We start from the raw sequence: 21,605 nt of genomic DNA, 5'->3' as shown, positions 1-21,605 counted from the left end.
CCCGCCCAACATCGCCTAAAAGGGCGGTCTAGGGTAGGCCAACGACCCTTGTCATAGCAGGCGAGGGCCTATCAAGCGAATCTTGGGTGAGGCCTAGGGCCATATCTGGACGAGAGTCGCCGAGTCCTCTAACTCTTCCTTTTTTTTTATATTAGTTTTTAATTTAAATAAAATTTAGATAAAAAAATAGATTTGGACCAACAAGATATTCTTTTGATTTTGCTCATCATGATTTAGCTATGTTAATGCCACGTAGGATAGCTAAAATAATAAAAAAATCACGTTAGAGTTTTTCGATAAAACGAAGTTAATAAAATGATTTGATTACGTTAATTCGTAATAAGATTTACGATTTTCAGTATATTTATCTCCTGAATAAAAGGAAAATCTGCGGAAAAAACAAGCTCCTACCTTGCAGTTTCCAACAGCCAATTCTTAGTCCGTTTTATCCGAGGCAACACACCGCGCTGCACATTAGGCCACCCCTTCTCCTTCTTCCTCAAGTCGGAAGATCGATGGGCTTCGAAGCTGCTTCTCGTCCTCCTCCTTCTCCTTCGTGGCTCTGCTCGCGGTCGCCTCCATCCGCCAGACTCTCTCCACGTCATCTCTCCGTGACACCTGCGTCCTCGTCCACGTGCAAATCCACCGCTCTCTGCTGCTCCGGCGACTCCACTAAGCCCTCCTCCTCGCCGTCCACTCGCTCCTACAGCCGCCGATGGTACAACCCTCTCAGGCGCGGACCGCCGGAGGACCGGCCGTCGCCGGAGATCGTTCGCCGCTGGATCGAGGCCGATCAGCCGCTCGCTTCTCAAGGTGTGTTATGTTCCCAGATCCTCAGCCAGCTTCTTTTTTGTTCGGAGAGCTTTGTAAGCTCGAGTGTTGAGTTCGCAGATGTTTGCGATTGTCAATGCGAAATCCCGGCAGGCAGTTCGGACTGCCTCAATCACGGTTTTACGGCTGAACGAGGATGGAAATGAGGGAATGGTTTGTTTAGTGCATATCTGCTTTGATGCGGATGAGAGCGATATACTGAGTCGGAAATTGACAATTGCAGTCTTAATGCTGAAAAATTAGGTCGTGTCTCACCTCGTGTTGTTTGTGATAATTGGCCATATGCAAGCGAGTGCTATTCTAAACAAGTGTTGTTGAATGTGGAATTCCAAAGAATTTGCTACTTGTGCAGATTGTAGTATTCCCCAATTATAACTCACTCAATTCTCAATCTAGTGTACTGGAATGGTTTAGAGGCAGCTTTAGAGTTAGGTTATAGATGAGATTAAGCAGCAGTGCTGTCAATTTCAGTTTAGTTTATTTCTTCTTGTGATTTTATGGTTAATTATGCATGTAAGAGGTAAGAGGTTGATTACCATTGGTGTTTGATGTGTTTGTTTCAGCGAAATTTACGGTGGTTTCTTACAACATTCTGGGAGATAAAAATGCTTTGAAGCACAGAGATTTATATACGAATATTCCTTCTCTGTACATGAAATGGGAACGGCGTAAACATGTTATATGTGAAGAGCTGATGGGATGGAATCCGGACATTATCTGTTTGCAGGTATATTTTATGATCTTTCATCAGCTATTTGTGCTAACTCTGGTGGCATAACATCTAGAATAGAAGGAGACTGATCGGTGCTCGCTTGATTGTAGGAGGTGGACAAATATTTCGAGCTCTCGAAAATTCTTGAGAGAGCAGGATATGTTGGTTCTTATAAGGTTGTTATCTTCCCAGTATTTAATTGCCTAACTATATAATTGGCCAAAAGGATCCAGAGCTTACCTGTTAAGATATGACAGAGACGCACTGGAGATGCTGTTGATGGTTGTGCTATATTTTGGAAAGCAAATGAGTGAGTTAACACTGACGAGGCATGAGTTACCAAGCTCCCTACAATTCTATATTGGCTAACTGCAATTGTCTGAAATTTTCTAAATTAGGTTTTGGCTATTAGAAGAAGAGAGCATCAATTTTAAAGAACTCGGTCTTCGTGATAATGTAGCACAGCTTTCCGTCTTTCAGGTAGGTATCTAGATGGCCAAGCTTGAGCAAGAGTTTACTCAAACTGACCTACATTTGATTTAACTCTTTCTACAAGATCAACTATGGCTCCTCCATTTATTCAGGACACCTATTCTGATTCTGATGATTCATCTTATTTTTTCCCCTTTTCAGTTCATACTCATTTGGATAAAAAGACTGCTTTTCTCTCCACATCTCACTTCTTTTCCTGCAGGAAGGCGTGCAAAGCGGAGTCAAAGCAACTGCTTGTTGGCAATATTCACGTACTCTATAACCCGAGTAGAGGAGATGTCAAGTTAGGACAAGTAAGTTTTCTCTACTGCCTACCGCCACTGTGAGCAGTGAAGCATTGCAACCTTGTTGTCTCTTGTATCTTACCTGAGGATCAAAATATTAAAGATGTGTACCTTGATGATTGACCTCTGTTGTCATGCTTAGAAGAGGAACTGAAGATCCTTGGAGTATCTTGCTTGGATATACTTACTTTGCTACTAGTTTGTTAATTATGGTAGCTGCAATGACTTTTTAAACTGGAAAGTATTCATATGATTGTAAGAGTGTTATTGAGGCTTCATGTCTTGGAGGGAGTTTGGAGTTTGTGGAGTGTAACAGAGGGAGTTACAGCTCTTTCATATAAAACAGATGGGATATCTGAGGAAACAAAATTTTTGGACAAGAAGGAGGATGAACGCATACACAGAGTGTCTTTACCATACAAGGCCTTTCCGGTCTTGGTAATTTGTTTTTTGGCTGAACTCTTGAATGTGCTGTAAAAAGTTGAAAAGTGGTGATTTTCCCGTGCATGCCTTTAGAACATAAACAAATTAATTTTCGTTTGCTAGAATGCATGATAGATAAAGTTCTGAGCATCTAATGGTATTGAGCACCTTTTAAGGGGAGTTTGTATTTCAAAATTCACAAATGCAATATCTGGATCTTTTATGTTGTTTGAAATAGAGGCGGGGGAAGTGTCCCACAATACATTTGGTTTATTAGGTGTCTATTTTAATTATAATACAATTGCTTATGCTCATTCAAATGTAAGATGTATTACGTTTCAGATTCGTCACCTCTCCTCAAGGGCACATATTCTCTCAGAAAAATGGGGTAGTATTCCTGTTCTGCTTGCTGGTGATTTCAACAGCACTCCACAGGTAGTAATCATACACAGTAATTGTATTGATCCCTCCATCAATGGGAATTCCTTCGGTTGTGATATTTTACTTGCTAATGACAGAGTGCTATATACAAGTTCTTGTCAACATCCAAGGTGCGCTTCTCTTCATTTATTCGGATCTTTGTGCTAATGATGTCAAATATTGCTCTTTTAATCATGCATCACCTCGTATGTTATATTCTAAATCTTGCTACTCTTTGAAATGAATTTGAATTTCATTTGCAGCTGGATATCATGTCATATGACCGAAGGGAATTATCTGGCCAAAGAAGCTGCCATCCTGCTCAAGTTTTTGGTGAAAAGCAGGACTTAAGTAACTCCTTGTTTTTGATAGACAGGTATATCAATTGGATTTGCTTTTTGGCTGTTTCTGGTCAAGCTTCAGGTTGTATCGCATGGGTGAAAAGCTCCATTTTGCTTGTCTAGGAGTTTGACACTACATATTAACATCAACATCAACATGACCTTTATTCCAAACTAGTTAGGGTCGGCGGTCGATGAATCCAAAAAAAATAAAATAAAAGCAAGATCGATTGAGGAAAAAGAAATAATTATATAAAAATAAAATATATATATCTATAGGGAAAAAGGACTAAAAAGGACACTCTGGATTAATAGCTTTCCTCCACTCCGTCCTAAGACAAACCGTACGCTAATCTATTTTCCACTTCATTAAATCTTGTTTTATTATTTTCCCCCAGGTAAGTTTCGGCCGACCTCTTTCTTTCTTCATATCATGCTCTTGGTGACAAACTTCTGTTCTTACCGGAGCATCTAGGAATCTTCGAAGAATATGCTCAAACCATCTCAATCTATGTTCTCTCATCTTTTCTATCATCGCTACTACTCCAACTTTTCGTCGAATATCTTCATTTCTTATCTTATCCATCATTGTATGACCACACATCCACCTTAACATCCTCATTTCCGCTACTCCCATTTTATGCTCATGTTGCCTCTGTGCTGGCCAACATTCAGCTCCGTATAGCATTGTAGGCCTTATTGTTGTTCTATAAAATTTTCCTTTTAGCCTAAGAGGGATTTTGCGATCATACAAAAACCTTGATGCATTGCGTCATTTCATCCAACCCGCTCTAATTCTATAGCTTACATCCTCATCAATCTCTCTCCCCTTTTGCAATATTGATCCCGGATATCTAAAAGCATCTTTCTTGGGTACCTCCCGTCCGAGCATATTCACGGATTCTTGATCTCCTTCTCTTGTCGTGTCGAACTCACACTTCATATATTTAGTCTTACTTCGACTTAACGTAAATCCTTTAGACTCTAATGTGCTTCTCCATCATTCTAATTTAGCGGCAATCCTAGCTTTAGTCTCATCAATAAGCACAATATCATCTGCAAATAGCATGCACCATGGCACCTCATCTTGAATATCTTTTATTAGCTCGTCCATAACTAGGGCAAAAAGATAAAGACTTAAAGCAGAACCTTGGTGTAAGCCTACTGTGATTGGAAAACAACTTGATGTGCCATTACAAGCCTTCACACATGTAGGAACACCATCATACATATCCTTGATTGTCTCTACATACTTTGAATGTACTTTTTTCTTCTCAAGAACCCACCACAGAATCTTTCTTGAAACCCTATTATCATATGCCTTCTCGAGATCAATAAACACCATATGTAGGTCCTTCTTCTTTTCTCGATCTCTCTCCATCAACTGTCGTATCAAGAAGATAGCTTCTATGATAGATCTTCCTGGCATAATCCAAATTGATTTACAGAGACTTTGGTCCCTATTCTTAAACGATGCTTAATAACTCTCTCCCACAACTTCATGGTGTGGCTCATAATCTTAATGCCTCTATAGTTGGAACAATTCTGGATATCCCCCTTGTTCTTGTGGATAGGCACAAGCATACTTTGCCTCCATTCCTCGGACATCTTATTAATTTGGAGAATCTTGTTAAAAAGGTTAGTCAACCAACTTATTACCACATCCCCTAAGCATCTCCACACTTCAATAGGGACACCATCGGGTCCCAAGGCTTTACTAGTCTTCATCTTCTTTAATGCCTCCTTAACTTCATGCGCTCTAATTCTACGCACAAACTTTCTGTTTAAATCATCAAAAGCGTCCTCCAAATCCACCTCACTTCTATTGCTCTCTCCATTAAAAAGCTTGTTAAGATAGCTCATCCATATTTCCTTAACTTTCTGCATCTCTTGCTAAGAGTTTTTTATTTTCACCCTTGATACATTTAACTTGTGTCAAATCTTTGCTTTTCTTGTCCCTTATCTTTGCAAGCCTATAGATACCTTTTTCTCCCTCTTTGCTCCCAAGTTTTTTGTACATATCGGAGAAAACCTTGCTTCTAACCTCTCGCACATCTTTCTTGGCATTTTTTCTCGCCAATCTAAACTTTTGCAAATTCTAATCTTTAGGACATTTATGCAAACATCTAAAATACTCCTTCTGTTTAATTGCCTCTTGCACCTCTTCATTCCACCACCAAGTTTCCTTTGTTTGATGTCCGTTCCCTCTACTTTCCCATAACACCACTCTTTCCACTCTCTAGATGCGGTTAGATATCTCGTTCCACATGATATTTACTTCGCCCTCTAGTTGCCACGGTCCTTCCCGAAGCATTCTTTCCTTGAAATTTGTTTGTTTTTCCTCTTTTAACTTCCACCATCTTATTTTGGGGTTCCGAGTACTTCTCTACATTTTTTGTACTTTGTTATACCAAACCTCTAAGATCACCAACTTATGTTGCATAGCTACACATTCTCCAGGGTAGACTTTGCAATCTTTATACGAGGCTCTATCCTCTCTTCTAGCAAGAAAGAAATCAATCTAGTTACAATTTTGACTCATTGCGAAAAATGATTAGATGTGACTCTCTTTTCCCGAAGAAGTTATTTGCCAACATCAAATCATAAGCTAATGCAACGCTCAAGATGTCTTCGCTAGCCTCATTTCTAGTCCTATAGCCAAATCCTCCATGAACTTTGTCAAAACTTCCACTACTTTGACCAACATGTCCATTTAGGTCTCTTCCTATGAATACCTTCTCTTCGCATGGTATCCCCCTTAAAATCTCTCCCAGATCTTCTCAAAATCTGTTCTTATCGGATACTTGCAGTCCAACTTGGGGGGCATACACACTAAGGATATTCAAAATCAAGTCTCCCACTACTAGCTTAACCAAAAGAATCCTATCTCCTGTTCTCTTAACATCAACAACTCTATTTTTGAAACTTTTATTGACCAAAATCCCAACTTCATTTATACTCTTTTTTGTGCCTATGTACCACGGCTTGAATCCGGTGCCTTCCACTTCCTTAGCCTTTTCTCCTACCCATTTAGTCTCTTGAAGGCAAGCAATATTCACTCTCATTCTAGCAAAAGTATCCGCTAACTCCCTTAACTTACCCCGTTAAGGTTCATATGTTCCAACTCCCCAATCGAGTCCTTACCCCCCGGGCATCTCTTGCCCCCAACACTCGCCCATAAAAGTGTGAGGACCCTAGCTCACTTACCACCACATTCGGGCACCGATGTGGCGCATCACTTTGGGAATGATGGCCCAAGGCTAGCTTCCTTACTTCTTGCATCCACCTATCTTGGTGCAAGGACTCTTGCCCATTTTTCGCTACACCCAGGCACTAATGCAATGCGTCGCTAAGAAGGTTACGCTCCAACAAAAATCAGAAAGGTTCATCTCATAAAAATAGCTTTTTTTTACAATCGGCTCGCTACGCCCGATGCAACCCTCCTCCTTTATCGTAGCTTGGGACAGGCTATGTAAACATACATAGGCGGAGTTTATATCAATCTGAAAAAAAATAGCTTGATTTTTCTTCCTGACTTTATATGGCTAGAAATGTTATTTCACGTTTGTCAGATTTTTTTCATACTGAAATGCTGTTGTTCATCATAGATTTTTGACATGTGGCTGGACTGACGAAGAGATCAAAACTGCTGGTGGTAAAGCTGAAGGTGAGGTTGTTGCCCATCCATTGTATCTTAAGAGCTCCTACGCCACAATAAGGGTATGTTCCTTATGTCTTAATTTTGCTACATAGGGCAATTTGTGGTTCTCATCTACTCTCCAGAATGATGATATCTGATTATGTTGTTGTCCAATTTGAATATTCTCAGGGATCAGCCAGAACAAGGGACTCAAATGGTGAACCGCTCGCAACTTCGTACCACTCAAAATTTTTTGGGACAGTTGACTATATTTGGTATGTGATGTAGGTTTAACTAAAAGATTAACCATCAGTAAAGTGAAGATAAAAAAGGGACAGTTGAAAAAAACGTAGGTTTGACTGCATAAGTAACTGCAAAAGCTCCTCTCCTTATTGATGTTAAGACATATAATTTAGTAAGAGCGACAAACGATCTATGTATGGTATCATTACAAATTGGATGGAAAGAGGATATGGCATCAAGCAATTATTTCTATGACAAACTACAGTTACGAATCAGTTTGTATAAATAGTAGTATTAGTATATGCTTGTATAGTCTGGTCAACCTTGGGTAAAAAAAGCATCTTAATCTAAGTAAATACCTTTCCGCTTGAAATGTGAATTTTTGGCTTTTGATTATCCTCAGAGAATCCATTGATTAGGCAGGAAATGGAAATAAAGTGGTGAATTAAAAACAGTCAAGAGTGTAAGAACTGATTATATGTCACAATAAAGCATGCATCGATTAGCAATTCTTAAGACAAGCATCACCACTTATGAGGCCGCAAGATGTTAAATATTTAAGAGTTCTCGTCTGCAGAGGAGGCCTATTACGTAAAGGAAATAATTAGGCTAGGAAATGGAAATAAAGTGGTGAATTAAAAACAGTCAAGAGTGTAAGAACTGATTATATGTCACAATAATAGCATTGCATCGATTGATGCAATTCTTAAGCACTTGGACAAGTCATCACCACTTATGAGGCCGCAAGATGTTAAATATTTAAGAGTTCTCGTCTGCAGAGGAGGCCTATTACGTAATGGCTCTTGCGCTATTGGTTATGTGAAATTTGTCTTGTTCGTTCCCTTGCCCCAAACAGATCCATTTGGTAAAGTTGTTGTTGGACATTGCACATTTTCTTAGGAGAGATTTCTTCCTTTACTTTCAGTTCATTTATTCCTCATTGAGCCAAGCAATTCAGCTAAGGTGACGAGGTTCGTTATTTCGAGCTAAAACTTGTATAGGAGGATAGACTAGACATCATGAACCTCCATAAGAGTTTGACGACCAGTCTTTCTGGAGAGCAGCTGAGAGACTATCAATTAACAATTTCTACATGTGCTTATTGCTCGGTACAGGTACTCAAAGGGTCTTGCACCTACAAGAGTTCTGGACACTCCCCCTGTTGATATTCTTCGGAGAACAGGTGGTTTGCCATGCAAAGTAAGTAGGACTTCATTTAAGATTGGGACATTCATAGGGGTTGCTCAAGAATTATTGTTTGCAGTCTCATCCTATCTGTAACTCTTGGTAGATGATCTTCCTAAGTAAGAAAAAAACATGCAAAGTTTCCGTAATAAAAGAAAACCAGAAGAATTTGATCCATAGACAAGCAACAAAATTGAGCCTTTTGGATCTTAAGGAAAGCTAGCAACACAGTCCTAAGTAAATAATACAAAGACAGGTGACAAAACTATTTAAAAATTATCGAAGAGCTATAGTTCCAAGAATTAAATCTGGATTTTGCCCTAGTGGTGGTTGGCTACTCGTATATTGCAGCCGGACGAGTTTCAAACCCTGAAGAATACTGCGTCTGCACAAGTAGTTTTAATTGGTTGATCTGCCTTCTACTCCATTTTCTCTTGTTCTTGAGTTATAGAATTCAAGTAACAGTGTGCAACAACATGGAAGATCAGTAAAATTAGCAAGGGATTTGTTCACCTAGTTCATAGGTAGCAGTTGCACCCATCTGTTTGCATTTTCCTATCAAATTGAAGTGCTTCTCAATTTTTGAGCATGCCTGATCAGTGGCCATCTTCACGCTTGAGTTGATTTATGCTGAGACAAATTACCACTTGTCATCCAGACTAACTGTTTTCTTTTTCTGCAACGAAATATGGATTAATCTTAATCTTGATCGTGCAGAAAGTGGGGAGCGATCATCTGGCCCTGGTATCAGAATTCGCCTTTACTCAAGCCAGTGATGTGGGCAAAGGAACACTTGTGGCAACATCTCGGATGCAGCAATTGCACCCTGGAGATAAAGCACAGTGAAGTGGCTTGTTTGATTCTTTTCTCGCGTGACCAAAGATACTTGATAAAGTGATGCGAGGCACTTGCTGGATTACACTAGAAAATCAGTTCATCAATATCTGCGCCCGGTTTAAGTGGATCCCTGGAGTTGAGACTGGTTGAGATTGATTTCCTGCGAGTCAATCTGCACGTAGCATTCTTGTGAATTATTACTATTCGTCGTGAACCTGAACATAAAATTGCTGCAGTTGTATCTGCATCTTCCAAAGCTCTAAATTTGTTCTGTCTTGAGCTTCTCTTGCTGCTCACTGTCTGACATGCACCCACACCCACCAATGAATGATGCTATGCACTCCTTACCTAGACCTGGTAGGTTGGATAAAAAATGATTTGCCCATTTCCATGTAATACAAGCGTGGTAACCCATACCCGGCCCATATCCATATCCGACCCATATTACTATAACAATTGCATATTTAACGAAATACTGAAAAATCCATACACAATTGGTGTGATTAAAGGTAAGAGAGAGTCATAGAGCTGAGTTTGATCTAAGTAAATTATGAACTAATTGAGAGCCTATAATATTCTGGATTTTGCCATTCTAAACATATCTATGACTCATTTATTGAATATAATTAATCCATCTAACAACTTAAACTATTGAATATAGGATAAAAAATGGATCTCCGATCCATTTCGATAGGTCTATCCATAGGAAACTACTTGCTAATGAGATCTGAAATCTTTAGATGCCTAGTCCTTGGTCATGGTACATTGCAAACTTTTAGTAGGACATGTATATCATGGGTGAATCTGATAGCTTGTATCAATGGATAAAACGAGTAGTTAAGTTATTTTCGTGAGTAAATCTGATAACTTGTATAAGTGGATAAAACGAGTGGCCAAGCTATTTGCACATTTAAAGAAACTCTCGAGGTTTTTTGACGCATAACAGTGCAATTCAATATGAACGCTCAATTTAGATTTATGAATTTTTTGTCAAGGACGATGACGGGCTTCCATTTGAGTTTCCATGTAAGAATTGGGACTTCTGTTTAAGCTAGTATAGCGAATATTAGGGAACTCAAGGAAATTTTTTCTTCAGTTGGATCCCCCCCATCTCTCTCCCCTTCTGTGAAACTCGACTTTAAACGCGTGTTTATTTGAATCGATAGGGAGAAGAGAGTAAGTTCAACCCAGCGGGAGAAGATTAACTTCAAAGAACGGTATTTCTTGCTTTCACTCCAACGAGGCGAGTTAACATGAAGCATATACCCAAAAATGGAAATGGGAATTTTGCCAATTTTGGCAAATTGTATCCTAGGATGTCTTGCTTGTCGGGATGCCCATGTTTCCCAATCTCCCTACTCGCCCAATAAAAGTAGACGACATGTTAATTTTGACGGTTTTTTCGGTTTTTGTTCTCACGCGTTTCTGAATTATTTTATTTATGGGGAAAAGAAAATGCGGATGGCAACGGCATCTCTTTCTGTGGTTGGACCGTTCGTTCAACTCGGCATCCCCTTCTGTCGGCGGGCAGATCAGAGAAAATGCTCCTTCGAAAGGAGCAGTCCCCCGACTTATCCACTCTCATCGCATCTCAACCGTCCATCTGCTCGCCAAGGCTCCGCATCGCCACGCAATCCACGTGCAGCAATCGCCGGAAACGAACCTGAAAACCGACACATATCACCTCGCCCAATCGGACCCTGCCGCGTGGCGTCCTGCATGCCTCCCCCGCAAAAGGTTAACGAGAAAAGCAACCGACATGCCACGTACGCCGAGCATCGCCGTTTGCAAACCCACGCGCCTCCGTCTTCCGCCAATCGCAACCTCCCCCCGTCCCCCGCTCTTTCGCTTTGCTGCCTGGATTCTCGGTCTTAAACTGGTTAATAAACGGATATTAAAATCATTAATCTATTCGACTCTTGTTTCAGAAATCTGCCTTGTGTTTATATATATACACACGCCTTTCTCGTGATGGTTGAAGAAGAAGTCGCAGTTATAATTTCACCTATCCTTCCCCATTCGTCCGCTCGTTCGTTCGCTCGCAATTTTTCACGATACCAGGGATCGCGAAGTTCACGGGGGGTGTTCGTAATATGCAGCGGCTCGTTGACAACGTGCTCGCAGTCACTAAAGAGTGAGTCATTTCTTCGCCATTTTCTCTCTCAGATTGGTGGGTTTTATTTCTCCCCCCCTTCCTGTGCTGTGGTTTCTGAAGGTTTGACTCGGAAACAAATCCGAAACCAAAGGGGAATTTGCTTTGCTCTCATGTGATCTTTCTCTTTTCTATCTGTTGGGATTGATCGGCGATTTATCGAATCGTGGGTTGTTTGTTAGGGAAGGAGAAAGATTGAACTGATATGAGATTCCGGGTTCTTCTGTGCTGGAATTTCTTTGTACTGTGAAGAGACCATTTCCCTCTTCTTTGGTTGTCTTAAGATAGATTGGTAGATAGATGGTTCAATGGAATTGATTTGCGCCACAAAGGGAAGATGACATAATGAATGCTCACGGCCCTTAGATGATACTCTCAGTGATTCGGGTCCTAAGCACAGCAATGCTCGCGTGTCTTGTCTCTGGCATTACACAAAGATTGTCTGCTCGTGTGTCGTCCGACGAATTCTCATATGGGTAACGGGTTTCTGCATGAATTCGTTGTGAATTGCAAACATTTGCAGTTGGAGGCGCGGACTGATTGAGGTTGTAAGGTTTGGAGCAGAACAGTATGATTTTTGAGGATATAACTTATCTTGCTTTACATTTGCAATTCCTGTTCTTTGTATCGATCACTTGTCATCTTTGTCAACTGATGACTTTTTAAGCATTGTCAGTTTCTGCTAATTTATGAATCTTGATTATGTATTATTGTACATAATGTTGGCTAAGCTGTGAGGCACCTCGTTTGCAATTAAAAAATGAGTAATTCCTCTTCTGTTCCTCTCTAGCGCAGGTCCGTTAAAACGGTTACATATGAGTCTTTGAACAATATAGTGAGCCTCATTAATGGGGTTTCGGCACTTCTACTTACCATCTTGCCTGGGAAGGCTAATATTCTAGAAGGTGTTCATGGATGGGAGCTCAGGCCAACTTTTCGCGGACCTCGCTTTCCACGGTGGATGGAAAAGTTAGTTTAGTTTATCTTGGTTTTTGCTTATGCTTTGGTTGATTGATCAGCTTGCATGACGAGTTACCGATTAAATAGGAGGGGGAAAAAAAGAGAGCACTCATTATGTGCTAGTGTGTGCCAGATTTTTATCATGCCCCTCTTAATTTATCAGGAATTCCAGGCTTTTTGTTTGTAGGAAAAATTACCAATGTAGGGTTTAATCTAACCATTGTTTTATTCTTTACTGCGGATGTTATTTTCATCTTCACACTGCAGTATGCTGAGGCTGATGAACTCTCTCTGTGATTGCTTTGTAATTGATCCAGTGGTGTATCCTCCTTCAATCAATTCATCCATGAACTCTCTGTGGATTCTGATGCATCTTCAAGCATTGATTACTCATCGGAGGAAGATTTTAGTGATGACAACATATGTCCTTCTCCATTGTCTCCAAGCTCGCATGCTTCAAGAGCTAGTTCTTTCAGCAGATATGGTGGGAAAAGGATGGGTTGGCTAAGAGTCATTCTTTCATGGATTTTGCTACCAGCAAATACCCTATTGGCCATAGTATCTCGTCTTTTCTATTCTTCCTACCCTAGTAGTGCTAGGAGCGCTTTGTTAACGGAAAGTGAGAAGCCTTCACATGTAAGCTCTGTAAAGAAGTTGCACAGTCTCAAAGATCACATCATACACCGGACAACTGACAGACGACGTGGAGTAATTGAGGTATGGTGTAGAGCACCATGTCTGATTCCTTATGAGATGGTCTGCTGTTTCAATTAGAGATGTTTTCCTTGTGCTTATCAGTTTGATTTATTTACACTGCTCCAGGATCTTCATCTAGCCATTGAAATCTTTATAGAGGCTCTATTTGAGATTGTTCAGAAGGCAGCGTGCTGCCTTGTCTCACCAGTAGAAGTAATCGCAATACTGTGGAGATGGTTTTTTCCTTGTAGCACTGGCAATGATGATATTCGTGGCAGCAGGTCGGATGCCTCTGCTCCTGAGACTGAGCCAGTGGAAACTGAAAATAGAACTTCCTTTCGTCATTCTCTAAATACAGATGCCCGGACATGTCAAGATGTCATAACCGAGCTTGGGTAATAGTCGAAAGGCTACTGGCTTCTTTCTTTTCTCTTCTCGGAGGTGTTTTTTTTTTTTTTTTTTTCACCCTCTCACCATGCCACTTGTTCAGGTACCCATATGAAGCTATTCACGTCATCACTGCTGATGGCTACGTGCTTCTTTTGGAAAGAATCCCTAGGTATATTTTACTCATTTTCATTTCAGTTTGTGATCTTGTTGCAACTCTGGTGTTTTATGGGTCAACTTTGCCGCAGACGTGATGCCAGGAAGGCAGTTTATTTACAGCATGGCATATTGGATTCATCAATGGGGTAAGCACTGGGCATTCATTATTAATTGTTGTTGTTTTCCTTCTTTGCTTGTAATGTTTCCATTTTAGTATAGTCTGTATCTTCCTGTGCTGGGGATTCACAAAATGGTCTTGAGTGCTTCAATCACAAATCCAAAGTTCATGTCTCTAGCAGTTTATGATCATTTATGGCTTGGATTGATTTTCTTGTTGCTGTTCATTTAAGTTATGGAATTACATCTTGCCGGAGTATAATTTTCCGACTCATATCTTCTATTTTTTTTCCCAAAATATTTTAATTTTTTCATGTGCTCAATTCCGTGTTAAATGGGTTTTCCTTGTTTTGATAATTGGATATATTATGGACCTATTTCCCGCTTTTGACTAGTAGATTTTCTTATCCAGTTGGGTGTCTAACGGGGTTGTTGGTTCTCCAGCATTTGCAGCCTTTGATCAAGGTACAAAAATTTTCTTCAATGACTTGCAATTTTAAGATCACGTCAATGTTTCTGTTGGCCATACAAAACATCAACTGTTAGACATGATCTTTTGACTCATCTCAATATGCTGCAGGATATGACGTTTTTCTGGGAAATTTTCGTGGTTTGGTTTCCCGGGAGCACAATGAGAAGGATATTTCCTCACAACAGTAAGTGCGTTATTTCTTGACCTATTGTGAAAGCTCCCTTTTGCGTTCATGGTGCAAAGTTTGTAGTCCTGTTGGTGAGTTTGAAATTAGCAAATAGCAATTAATGCAGATATTGGCGATATTCCATCAATGAGCATGGAACCGAGGACATTCCAGCTATGATAGAGAAGATTTACCAGGTAAAAACATCTGAATTGAAACTTAGCCAGCCGGAGATTATGGAAGAGACAGACAACAATCAGCCCTTCAAACTTTGTGCTATTTGCCATAGCTTGGGTGGGGCTGCTATGCTAATGTACGTGGTCACACGACAGATTGAGGAGAAGCCCCATAGGCTCTCACGATTGATTCTACTATCACCTGCTGGATTTCATCACGACTCCAATATAGTTTTCACATTAATGGAGTATATCTTCCTTACATTGGCTCCTGTAATGGCTCCTCTTATACCAGCCTTCTACATTCCCACGAGGTTTTTCCGGATGCTGTTGAATAAATTGGCACGGGACTTCCATAACTACCCTGCAGTTGGAGGAGTGGTTCAAACCCTAATGAGTTACGTTGTTGGCGGAGACAGCTCAAATTGGGTTGGCGTGCTAGGCTTGCCTCATTACAACATGAATGACATGCCTGGTCTCTCCTTCAATGTGGTCCTTCACCTAGCACAAATGAAGCGTTCCAGGAAATTCAGAATGTATGATTATGGGAGTGCATCTGCCAACTTAGAGGTTTATGGATCTCCAGAGCCATTGGATTTAGGCGAGTACTACGGGTTCATCAATATACCGGTTGATGTAGTTGCTGGGAGGAAGGACACTGTGATTAAGCCGTCGATGGTTAGAAAGCATTACAGGCTGATGAAGAAATCTGACGTGGATGTGTCATATAACGAGTTTGAGTATGCCCATTTGGATTTTACCTTCTCTCATCATGAAGAACTCTTGGCCTATGTTATGTCCAGAGTACTGCTGGTGGATCCAGCTCCGAAGCGGCAGTTAAGTGAAAAGAGCATGAAGTTGAAGAGGAAAGGGCAGTCCCGTAGCTAAGTTCTGAGACGGGAATTTTGGTTTTAGGATTCTCCGTCACATATTTGTTGGATTACTACGCACTCAAAATCTGTTGTATTATATCAGTGTGAATAGTAACATACAGTAGAAGCTACGTATCGTAGTAAGCTTCCATCTTGTCATCAGCGGGAAGTCAACTGCTTGGGATGGAATGCCAGTTGAAGATTTGTAACACACTTTATACTCTGCATAAACCAATGTGAATTGAGCCGTGCTATCGCGCTTCCTTTTTAAAATTTTGTTTGGTGTTAAGATGCCTTGATGCGGAAATTGATTTTTCAGAAAGTTTTCCTTCTCATCATCAGCATTGTGTGATCAAAGGAGCTCCTTGTGACGATGATTCGGTAAATTGGTTCTTTCGCTTTCAACTGTAATTGTTACATGAAAGTACTACTTGTTCACTGTCGTGCCTTCGAATGCCCTGCATAGCCAAGTAGCATGTTTAGTTCTTCAAGTTCTAGCCTATTGCTCTAAGATTTTGACTCTATGCAGTAGCAACTCTCGTTTTAGAGCCCCTTTTGCTAAATGGAGATGCTATTGCTGTTGAATAGTTGGCCAATTTTGACATGAAAATGCTCCACACTGTTGGTTTTCAGACACAAACACCCCAACAGAGAGATAGAGATAGAGAGATGTTTACCCACTTCTACTTTCCATTTCTGTGAACATTGTAAAGACAGTATTTTGCTACGGTGCAATTGTCATTTGCGTTCAATTGGTACTTGACCTCTTGTAATTAGGCGGAAAGAAAATCATCCGCTTCAATGCGTCCACGGCTTGCAGTCATCGGCCTTCGTCGTAATCTGGCTGAACCGATTGTTTAAAATCAGCATCCATGACGACCCCATCCATAATATGCACAACAATCTCGCCCTTCCTTCTATCCAGACTTTCCGATCGGACTCCATTGACTATTATCTTCCCATAGACAGCCTTCGATATATACAAAGTAAAACCAGACAACGAATCATGAGAGATCTCCTTGCCTACGGGCACCATATCTGAGGTAAGAGCTCGAGGGACGGCAGAGAATCCGAGGACGCGTGAAACAATCGCGTAGGTGTTGTTTATGTTCTCTGCAACGAAACTTTCTTTCACATTCAGCCGCAGATCACGCCCGAACGCTTTCTCCGAAGGGACAAAGACGGTGAAAGCAAGGTCTTGTGGCAGCATTTCCACCATCATCTCCCCAAACGTCCCTACTAAATGCCGATTCTCGGAGAATCTCCCGACTTTTGCAGTCTGCTGAGATCTTACAGCATCTTTACCGGACGGCACCTCTGGAAGCCTGAGTGTCGAAAGAAACAGTATGAGAAAGCAACACAGCGAAACAACAGTGCACACGAAAGCGATTGAATTCTTCACGAAGTACCCTCTTCTCATCTTCAAACCATCTCTATGTCTCGATCAACCATTTTCCTCCTAGTCAGTCACACCCTCCCTTAACAGACGTTTTAGAATTCCCCCAAAACGCATAGGAGACAAGGAAAGGCGCTCCTTAGTAGAAAAGAGAACATCAACCAAGGTAATTCTGAGGAATCGCAAAACCAAGAGCTCTATTTAGACAAATGCAGGCTTCGCTTGATCCACTTGTGATCGAATGCAGAAACCGATGATTCCGCGCTGTGGAATGCTCTATCCGAGAAACCGACCTTCAAATTCTTAAGGAAGTAAAGTTCTCGCTTGTCTCTGCATTGACAAAGACCCCCTTTCCCCCAATGAAAATTTTTCCACTCCAATGCAAGCCCAACCTGTTAACAAGCACACACATTAGCAACTAGAGTTCAGAAAGATCAATCCTTTCTCTGCAGAGCATATCAGCCCACTAGCTCGTGAACCCAGCACTAGATCAGCACTCTAAAATCTTCGACGCACCCATCAATTTAGCTTCGTACAAGCAAAACCGAGACAAGGATGAACGGATGATTAACATTATATATGAAAGTTATCCCACATGCCTACGAACTGTTTGATCGGATTATTCCTAGGCATCAAATCGAGGTCAACCACAGACCACGAACGATCTGGATCATCCAATCGGATCACAGAATAAAAACCAAATGGGCAGTGGAAAACGACGTTGAGATGGTACCTCCACGAGAAGTGATCCGAGCGGCATCACTAGCTATGAAATCGCATTCTGGTTCTGATTCTGATGTTCCCGAAGCCAAGATTAGCCGCTCGCGACGGTCTATCTCTCTCTCTCTCTCCGATTCGACTTGGGATCGGCAAATCTCGCTCTTTCCCGTTGCTTCTATTGAAGCTGCTCCTGGCTTAGTGAAACAGCGAGTTCATTGTATCAAGTCGGACCCGTCCGGGCCATTCGAGCAGCAAGTGTCCGAAGCCCGAGAGACCCGCCCGAAGTAAAAAAAACCGATCATTTTAGGCCCGGTGGCCCAGCCCGGGGTATCAGAGCCCGAAAAATCAGGCCGGTCCGGGCGTTTGGGCTTCATGGGGTTTTCTGCTCGCCCCTTGTTGAAGTGCGAGACGCCGCGAGTTTTGACCGGGCCGGTCTGTAATTCTTAGACCGTCGGGGAGTGCACCGAGCGAGCCATCAAAAAGGCTCGCGCTAGGTGCCGTTCGGAGGGGCAATCCAGTTACCGAAACCCCCTTCTCTGATAGCTACGATTCACGTTTCGAGAACCGGGGGGTTCTGCGGCTCGTCGTCACTGTTGCGGCGACCGGGACTGGGAGTGAAGGGGCGTCGGCAGAGGAACAGGGGCAACTACCAATGGTGGGGGCTCCATATTCGCAGAAATGGGGTTACATTCGGATCATTACTGGGACTATCCTCGGCGGCGTTCTTGGTTTCTACGTCATGCACCGCGTCGAAATCAGCTACAAGGTCTGATTTTTTCTTCTTTTTCTTCTTCTTCTTTTTCTGGGGATTTTGGGGTTGCGTTTGAGGATGTTGGAACTCGCAATTATCAACTTGTGTCAGGAGAAGATGAAGGAGAGATTGCGGCAGTATGAGATGGAAATGAAGAAGAAGCAGCAGCAACAGACGATGACTGAACTTGAAGATTCTGCTTAGTTCGATTCTCATTCTTTCCTTTTTAGCTGTTTTTGAACTGAATGAATTACACGAGGACAGTCTTTTGTATCATAACCAAGTGTGAAGCTCAGATTTTGGAGTGAATGTGCTTGTTTCCCATGTCTAATCATCTGGTTTCATCTCATAGATGTTGGTTATATTCTTCACTGGATTGGTTTGTTGGCTTTCGTCTTCAATAGCTGCATGAAAGAGGTACTCAGTTTATGGTTCTTATGCCTGTGCCTGTGGCTTTTATCTTGATTGTGAGGATGTCAAGAGTCAAGTACTGGAGAATTTGGTGGTGGGTTGATGTAATCTGATGGATGATGTGCATGAATAAAGTAGATGGATTTTGCTGATCATTCTCTTAAAATGCTGTATTCTCTGTCTGTTGTCTTGACATCAAAGAGCACCCGACCTTTTGCCTGACAGTGTCATCTGCCATACTGTTTAAGCATTCACTGAAATCTGTATCTATTCTCTCGTATTATTCATCAAGATCGATTTGTCTAGACCTAGTTACACCTGCCTATTTCCTCCATTGCTCGGCTATTTTCCTTGTTGTTATCCTCACTGAAATTCGAAGCTTGTTTCTAAGGGCATGCTTACTGTTCCCTTTCTTTTGTTCCTTTGCAATCCATCTTCTGTTTTTCTCTTTTGTACCTACTAGTAGATTTAGCTCCTTTTGTTTGTAGGGTTACGATGCGCTGATCTACTTGTATGCCTGATGCCCTGTAAAGTTAAATAGGCTCTGTGCTTGTTCTTAGTTTTTTTTTTTTTCGCTTGATCTTAGTTCAGTGTATGGACAAATATGGTGAATTTTGGGGTTCGGTTAGTGAGCGCCTTTCCCTTATCTACGATACCCTCCCTGCCTGATCCTTGCCCCTTTTTTCTCCAGGAGCAAGTAGTGAGTGAGTTTCTCTCCTGTCCCGGAATTTCTTTCTGTTAAAGAGAAATGCCACAGTTGATGAATGGGGCCAATCTACTTGATTCATTCTTAGTTTGTGATCACTAATATGCATGATGATCTTTGGTGTCAACCCCACAATCAGTTGAGGGTGAAGCAGAAATAGTTACTGCTCTATTCTCATCAAGGAGGGCTTTGAGGGACGAAATTATGCCATTACATCTTCCGGCGAGCTCCACACGAACTGAACAACACAAGCATGTGGTTCAGAAAGCTGCACAATCTTGTCCTTGCTTTGGGGGCAGCTCTATGGAGAAATGTCTATATTGTCGTCTCTTCTAGCAGAGATGGTCACGGACTCCAGCCTGTCTAGAAAGTAATTGTGTGAACATGCGAATTCAGCTATTGCTGGAGCTCAACAAAAATCTCACAGTTGACCATGTTCAGTCCATTGTAGCTTGCATTTTGGTGAATCTGCTCTGTTCTGATGACCAGAACTCAGAGCTCCTGCCTGGTAAGCATAATTTCTGCATCATCTGTGCTGATTATGTGCAAACATTGTGGAGAGTTGGCAATGCGCTCCAGGATTGTTTGATAATTTTGTCCGTGTGGAGAAAAGTGCAACGTATTAGTAGGCGGATTAGTACTCGATGCTTTTGATGGTGGTTCAGTAACGAGTCGATCGAAGGGCTCTTGTTCGCTCTTTTGACGGTGTATCATCATCGATTCTTTGTAGTTGTACCCTTCTATTGCATCTCGATCCCCTCCATTAATCTGTTTTGGCACTTGTACCGGGACAAGTAAGGCTTCTCTGTCAAAAAATTTCATTGGCTTGTTCTTGCTGTGATTTGCCTGCCTGCCTGAGTTCCTGGACAATTCCAATGCACGAAGAATGCCGATTCACGATTGCTTCCATTTTTCGCTTTGCTAAGATAGCAATCTGCCATGTCTCCTGATTCTTCGAGTCATGTGGTGGATCCGAACAGATTGAAAAGTGTTGAGTGTTCTTGGATCAGGGAGTTTCTGTACATGTTCATTCTCTTATGAACTGATCTGTTGGTGCCCTACTCATATTTTTGTTCGGATGGTGTCCATGAGAATAGATCTGATCGTGCCGGTTAATTTTAAGTTTTGCCTTGCTAGGATTATGACCGTATCGAAATAATTCGCCAATAAAACTTAGGGTCGAATTAGACAAGTCTTGCACCAATAAAGCTGCGAAATGATGATGTATGATGATCAAGCTGTCCATTTTTATCCCTTGGTTAAGGATAAGTAAAAAACTCACGGTCACAAAAAATTTGATGAATAATTTACTCTTAGGGCTAATATTTTGGAAAATCTCAAGCTAATATGGCTATGATAAATTTATTTAAAATGAATTTGTGGGTTACCAAAAACTTTAAATTAGTACACGCTTGAAATATTTATCCTCTATTAGCTTTGGTCAAATTTCACTATAAAATTGTTAAGCAGTAAGATACATGATAATAACTCAATTGATTTGGCAAGTGTGAGGATAAATATATCTATTTACTTGTGCTTTTGACGAAGGAAGTGTAACGGTCATTAGACTTTATGAACCAAACTCCACCACCAGTATAAGGGTTGCTTAGATTTGCTCGGAAATCTATTTCCACGTGGATTTGTCAGATAATGCCACGTGTCATCTAGTTCATCAATTTTACGTTGAAATTGACTAAAGCTAACGGAAGGCAAATGTCTCACACGCGTATCCCATGTATGGGACGAGGGAAGAAAGAGATGTATATTAGTTAGGCTGCGTTTGGTGTCGAGATTTCTGGTCCGGATAGGATTGAATAGGATATGATAAGAAATCTAGGGATTTGGCCATATTCTATTCATGTGAACATTTAAAATATATTTCATATCTTATCATACCTGCATTTGGTAGAAACTGTATATCAATATAAATGACATATATGCCCTTATGCGATGTTCATGAAATATTCCGATCTTATTACTATAAAAATAACGTTCTCATATACAAAAAAACTTGAAAATATACACATTTTATTAGATTTTCAAACCTCTTTGCAAA

The 21,605-nt window shown here is 41.2% G+C and overlaps 4 protein-coding genes across 13 annotated transcripts; 3 read left to right on the top strand and 1 right to left on the bottom strand.

Annotated features, from left to right (window-relative positions):
- Positions 1-513: 513 nt before the first annotated feature.
- LOC115734624 (carbon catabolite repressor protein 4 homolog 3) lies at positions 514-9,678 on the top strand. 5 transcript variants are annotated; one of them, XM_030665483.2, is made up of 14 exons: positions 661-813; positions 892-1,301; positions 1,395-1,558; positions 1,654-1,719; positions 1,801-1,853; positions 1,942-2,023; positions 2,242-2,328; positions 3,085-3,177; positions 3,261-3,293; positions 3,426-3,538; positions 7,112-7,223; positions 7,333-7,418; positions 8,502-8,586; positions 9,289-9,677. In XM_030665483.2, exons 2-14 carry the CDS (start codon positions 1,271-1,273, stop codon positions 9,415-9,417), a joined length of 1,134 nt encoding a protein of 377 aa, XP_030521343.2. In that variant the 5' UTR covers positions 661-813; positions 892-1,270; the 3' UTR covers positions 9,418-9,677. The 5 variants fall into 5 exon arrangements, with proteins under 5 accessions (XP_030521340.2, XP_030521339.2, XP_048138527.1 ...); XM_030665480.2 differs by lacking the exon at positions 892-1,301 and having other exon boundaries at positions 514-813; positions 8,502-8,590; positions 9,289-9,678; XM_030665479.2 differs by lacking the exon at positions 892-1,301 and having other exon boundaries at positions 514-813; positions 9,289-9,676.
- A 1,636-nt stretch (positions 9,679-11,314) lies between these two features.
- Positions 11,315-15,838, top strand: LOC115734623 (lipase 3-like). 2 transcript variants are annotated; one of them, XM_030665477.2, is made up of 9 exons: positions 11,316-11,542; positions 12,356-12,529; positions 12,838-13,237; positions 13,343-13,611; positions 13,707-13,775; positions 13,852-13,908; positions 14,292-14,344; positions 14,460-14,535; positions 14,645-15,838. In XM_030665477.2, the coding sequence occupies exons 1-9, from the start codon at positions 11,502-11,504 to the stop codon at positions 15,579-15,581; spliced, it is 2,076 nt and encodes a 691-aa protein (XP_030521337.2). In that variant the 5' UTR covers positions 11,316-11,501; the 3' UTR covers positions 15,582-15,838. The 2 variants fall into 2 exon arrangements, with proteins under 2 accessions (XP_048138390.1, XP_030521337.2); XM_048282433.1 differs by lacking the exon at positions 12,356-12,529 and having other exon boundaries at positions 11,315-11,542.
- A 399-nt stretch (positions 15,839-16,237) lies between these two features.
- LOC115734626 lies at positions 16,238-17,861 on the bottom strand. 5 transcript variants are annotated; one of them, XM_030665485.2, is made up of 3 exons: positions 17,343-17,861; positions 16,975-16,992; positions 16,238-16,890 (listed from the first exon to the last, which is right to left on the bottom strand). In XM_030665485.2, exons 2-3 carry the CDS (start codon positions 16,983-16,985, stop codon positions 16,386-16,388), a joined length of 516 nt encoding a protein of 171 aa, XP_030521345.2. In that variant the 5' UTR covers positions 16,986-16,992; positions 17,343-17,861; the 3' UTR covers positions 16,238-16,385. The 5 variants fall into 5 exon arrangements, with proteins under 5 accessions (XP_030521345.2, XP_030521346.2, XP_048137936.1 ...); XM_030665486.2 differs by having other exon boundaries at positions 16,975-17,861; XM_048281979.1 differs by having other exon boundaries at positions 16,238-16,992.
- A 244-nt stretch (positions 17,862-18,105) lies between these two features.
- On the top strand, positions 18,106-20,242 carry LOC115734627 (the record flags this gene model as incomplete). Its single annotated transcript, XM_048282640.1, has 3 exons — positions 18,106-18,447; positions 18,544-18,635; positions 19,535-20,242. Coding segments are annotated over 3 exons (435 nt in total), but the record flags the coding sequence as incomplete, so codon positions are not given.
- Positions 20,243-21,605: the final 1,363 nt, after the last annotated feature.

The sequence above is a fragment of the Rhodamnia argentea genome, chromosome 7, assembly GCF_020921035.1.
Source record: "Rhodamnia argentea isolate NSW1041297 chromosome 7, ASM2092103v1, whole genome shotgun sequence".
Lineage (NCBI taxonomy): Eukaryota > Viridiplantae > Streptophyta > Magnoliopsida > Myrtales > Myrtaceae > Rhodamnia > Rhodamnia argentea.
Note: the sequence above shows the minus strand (reverse complement) of the source record. Positions and strands in the feature narration are given on the sequence as shown.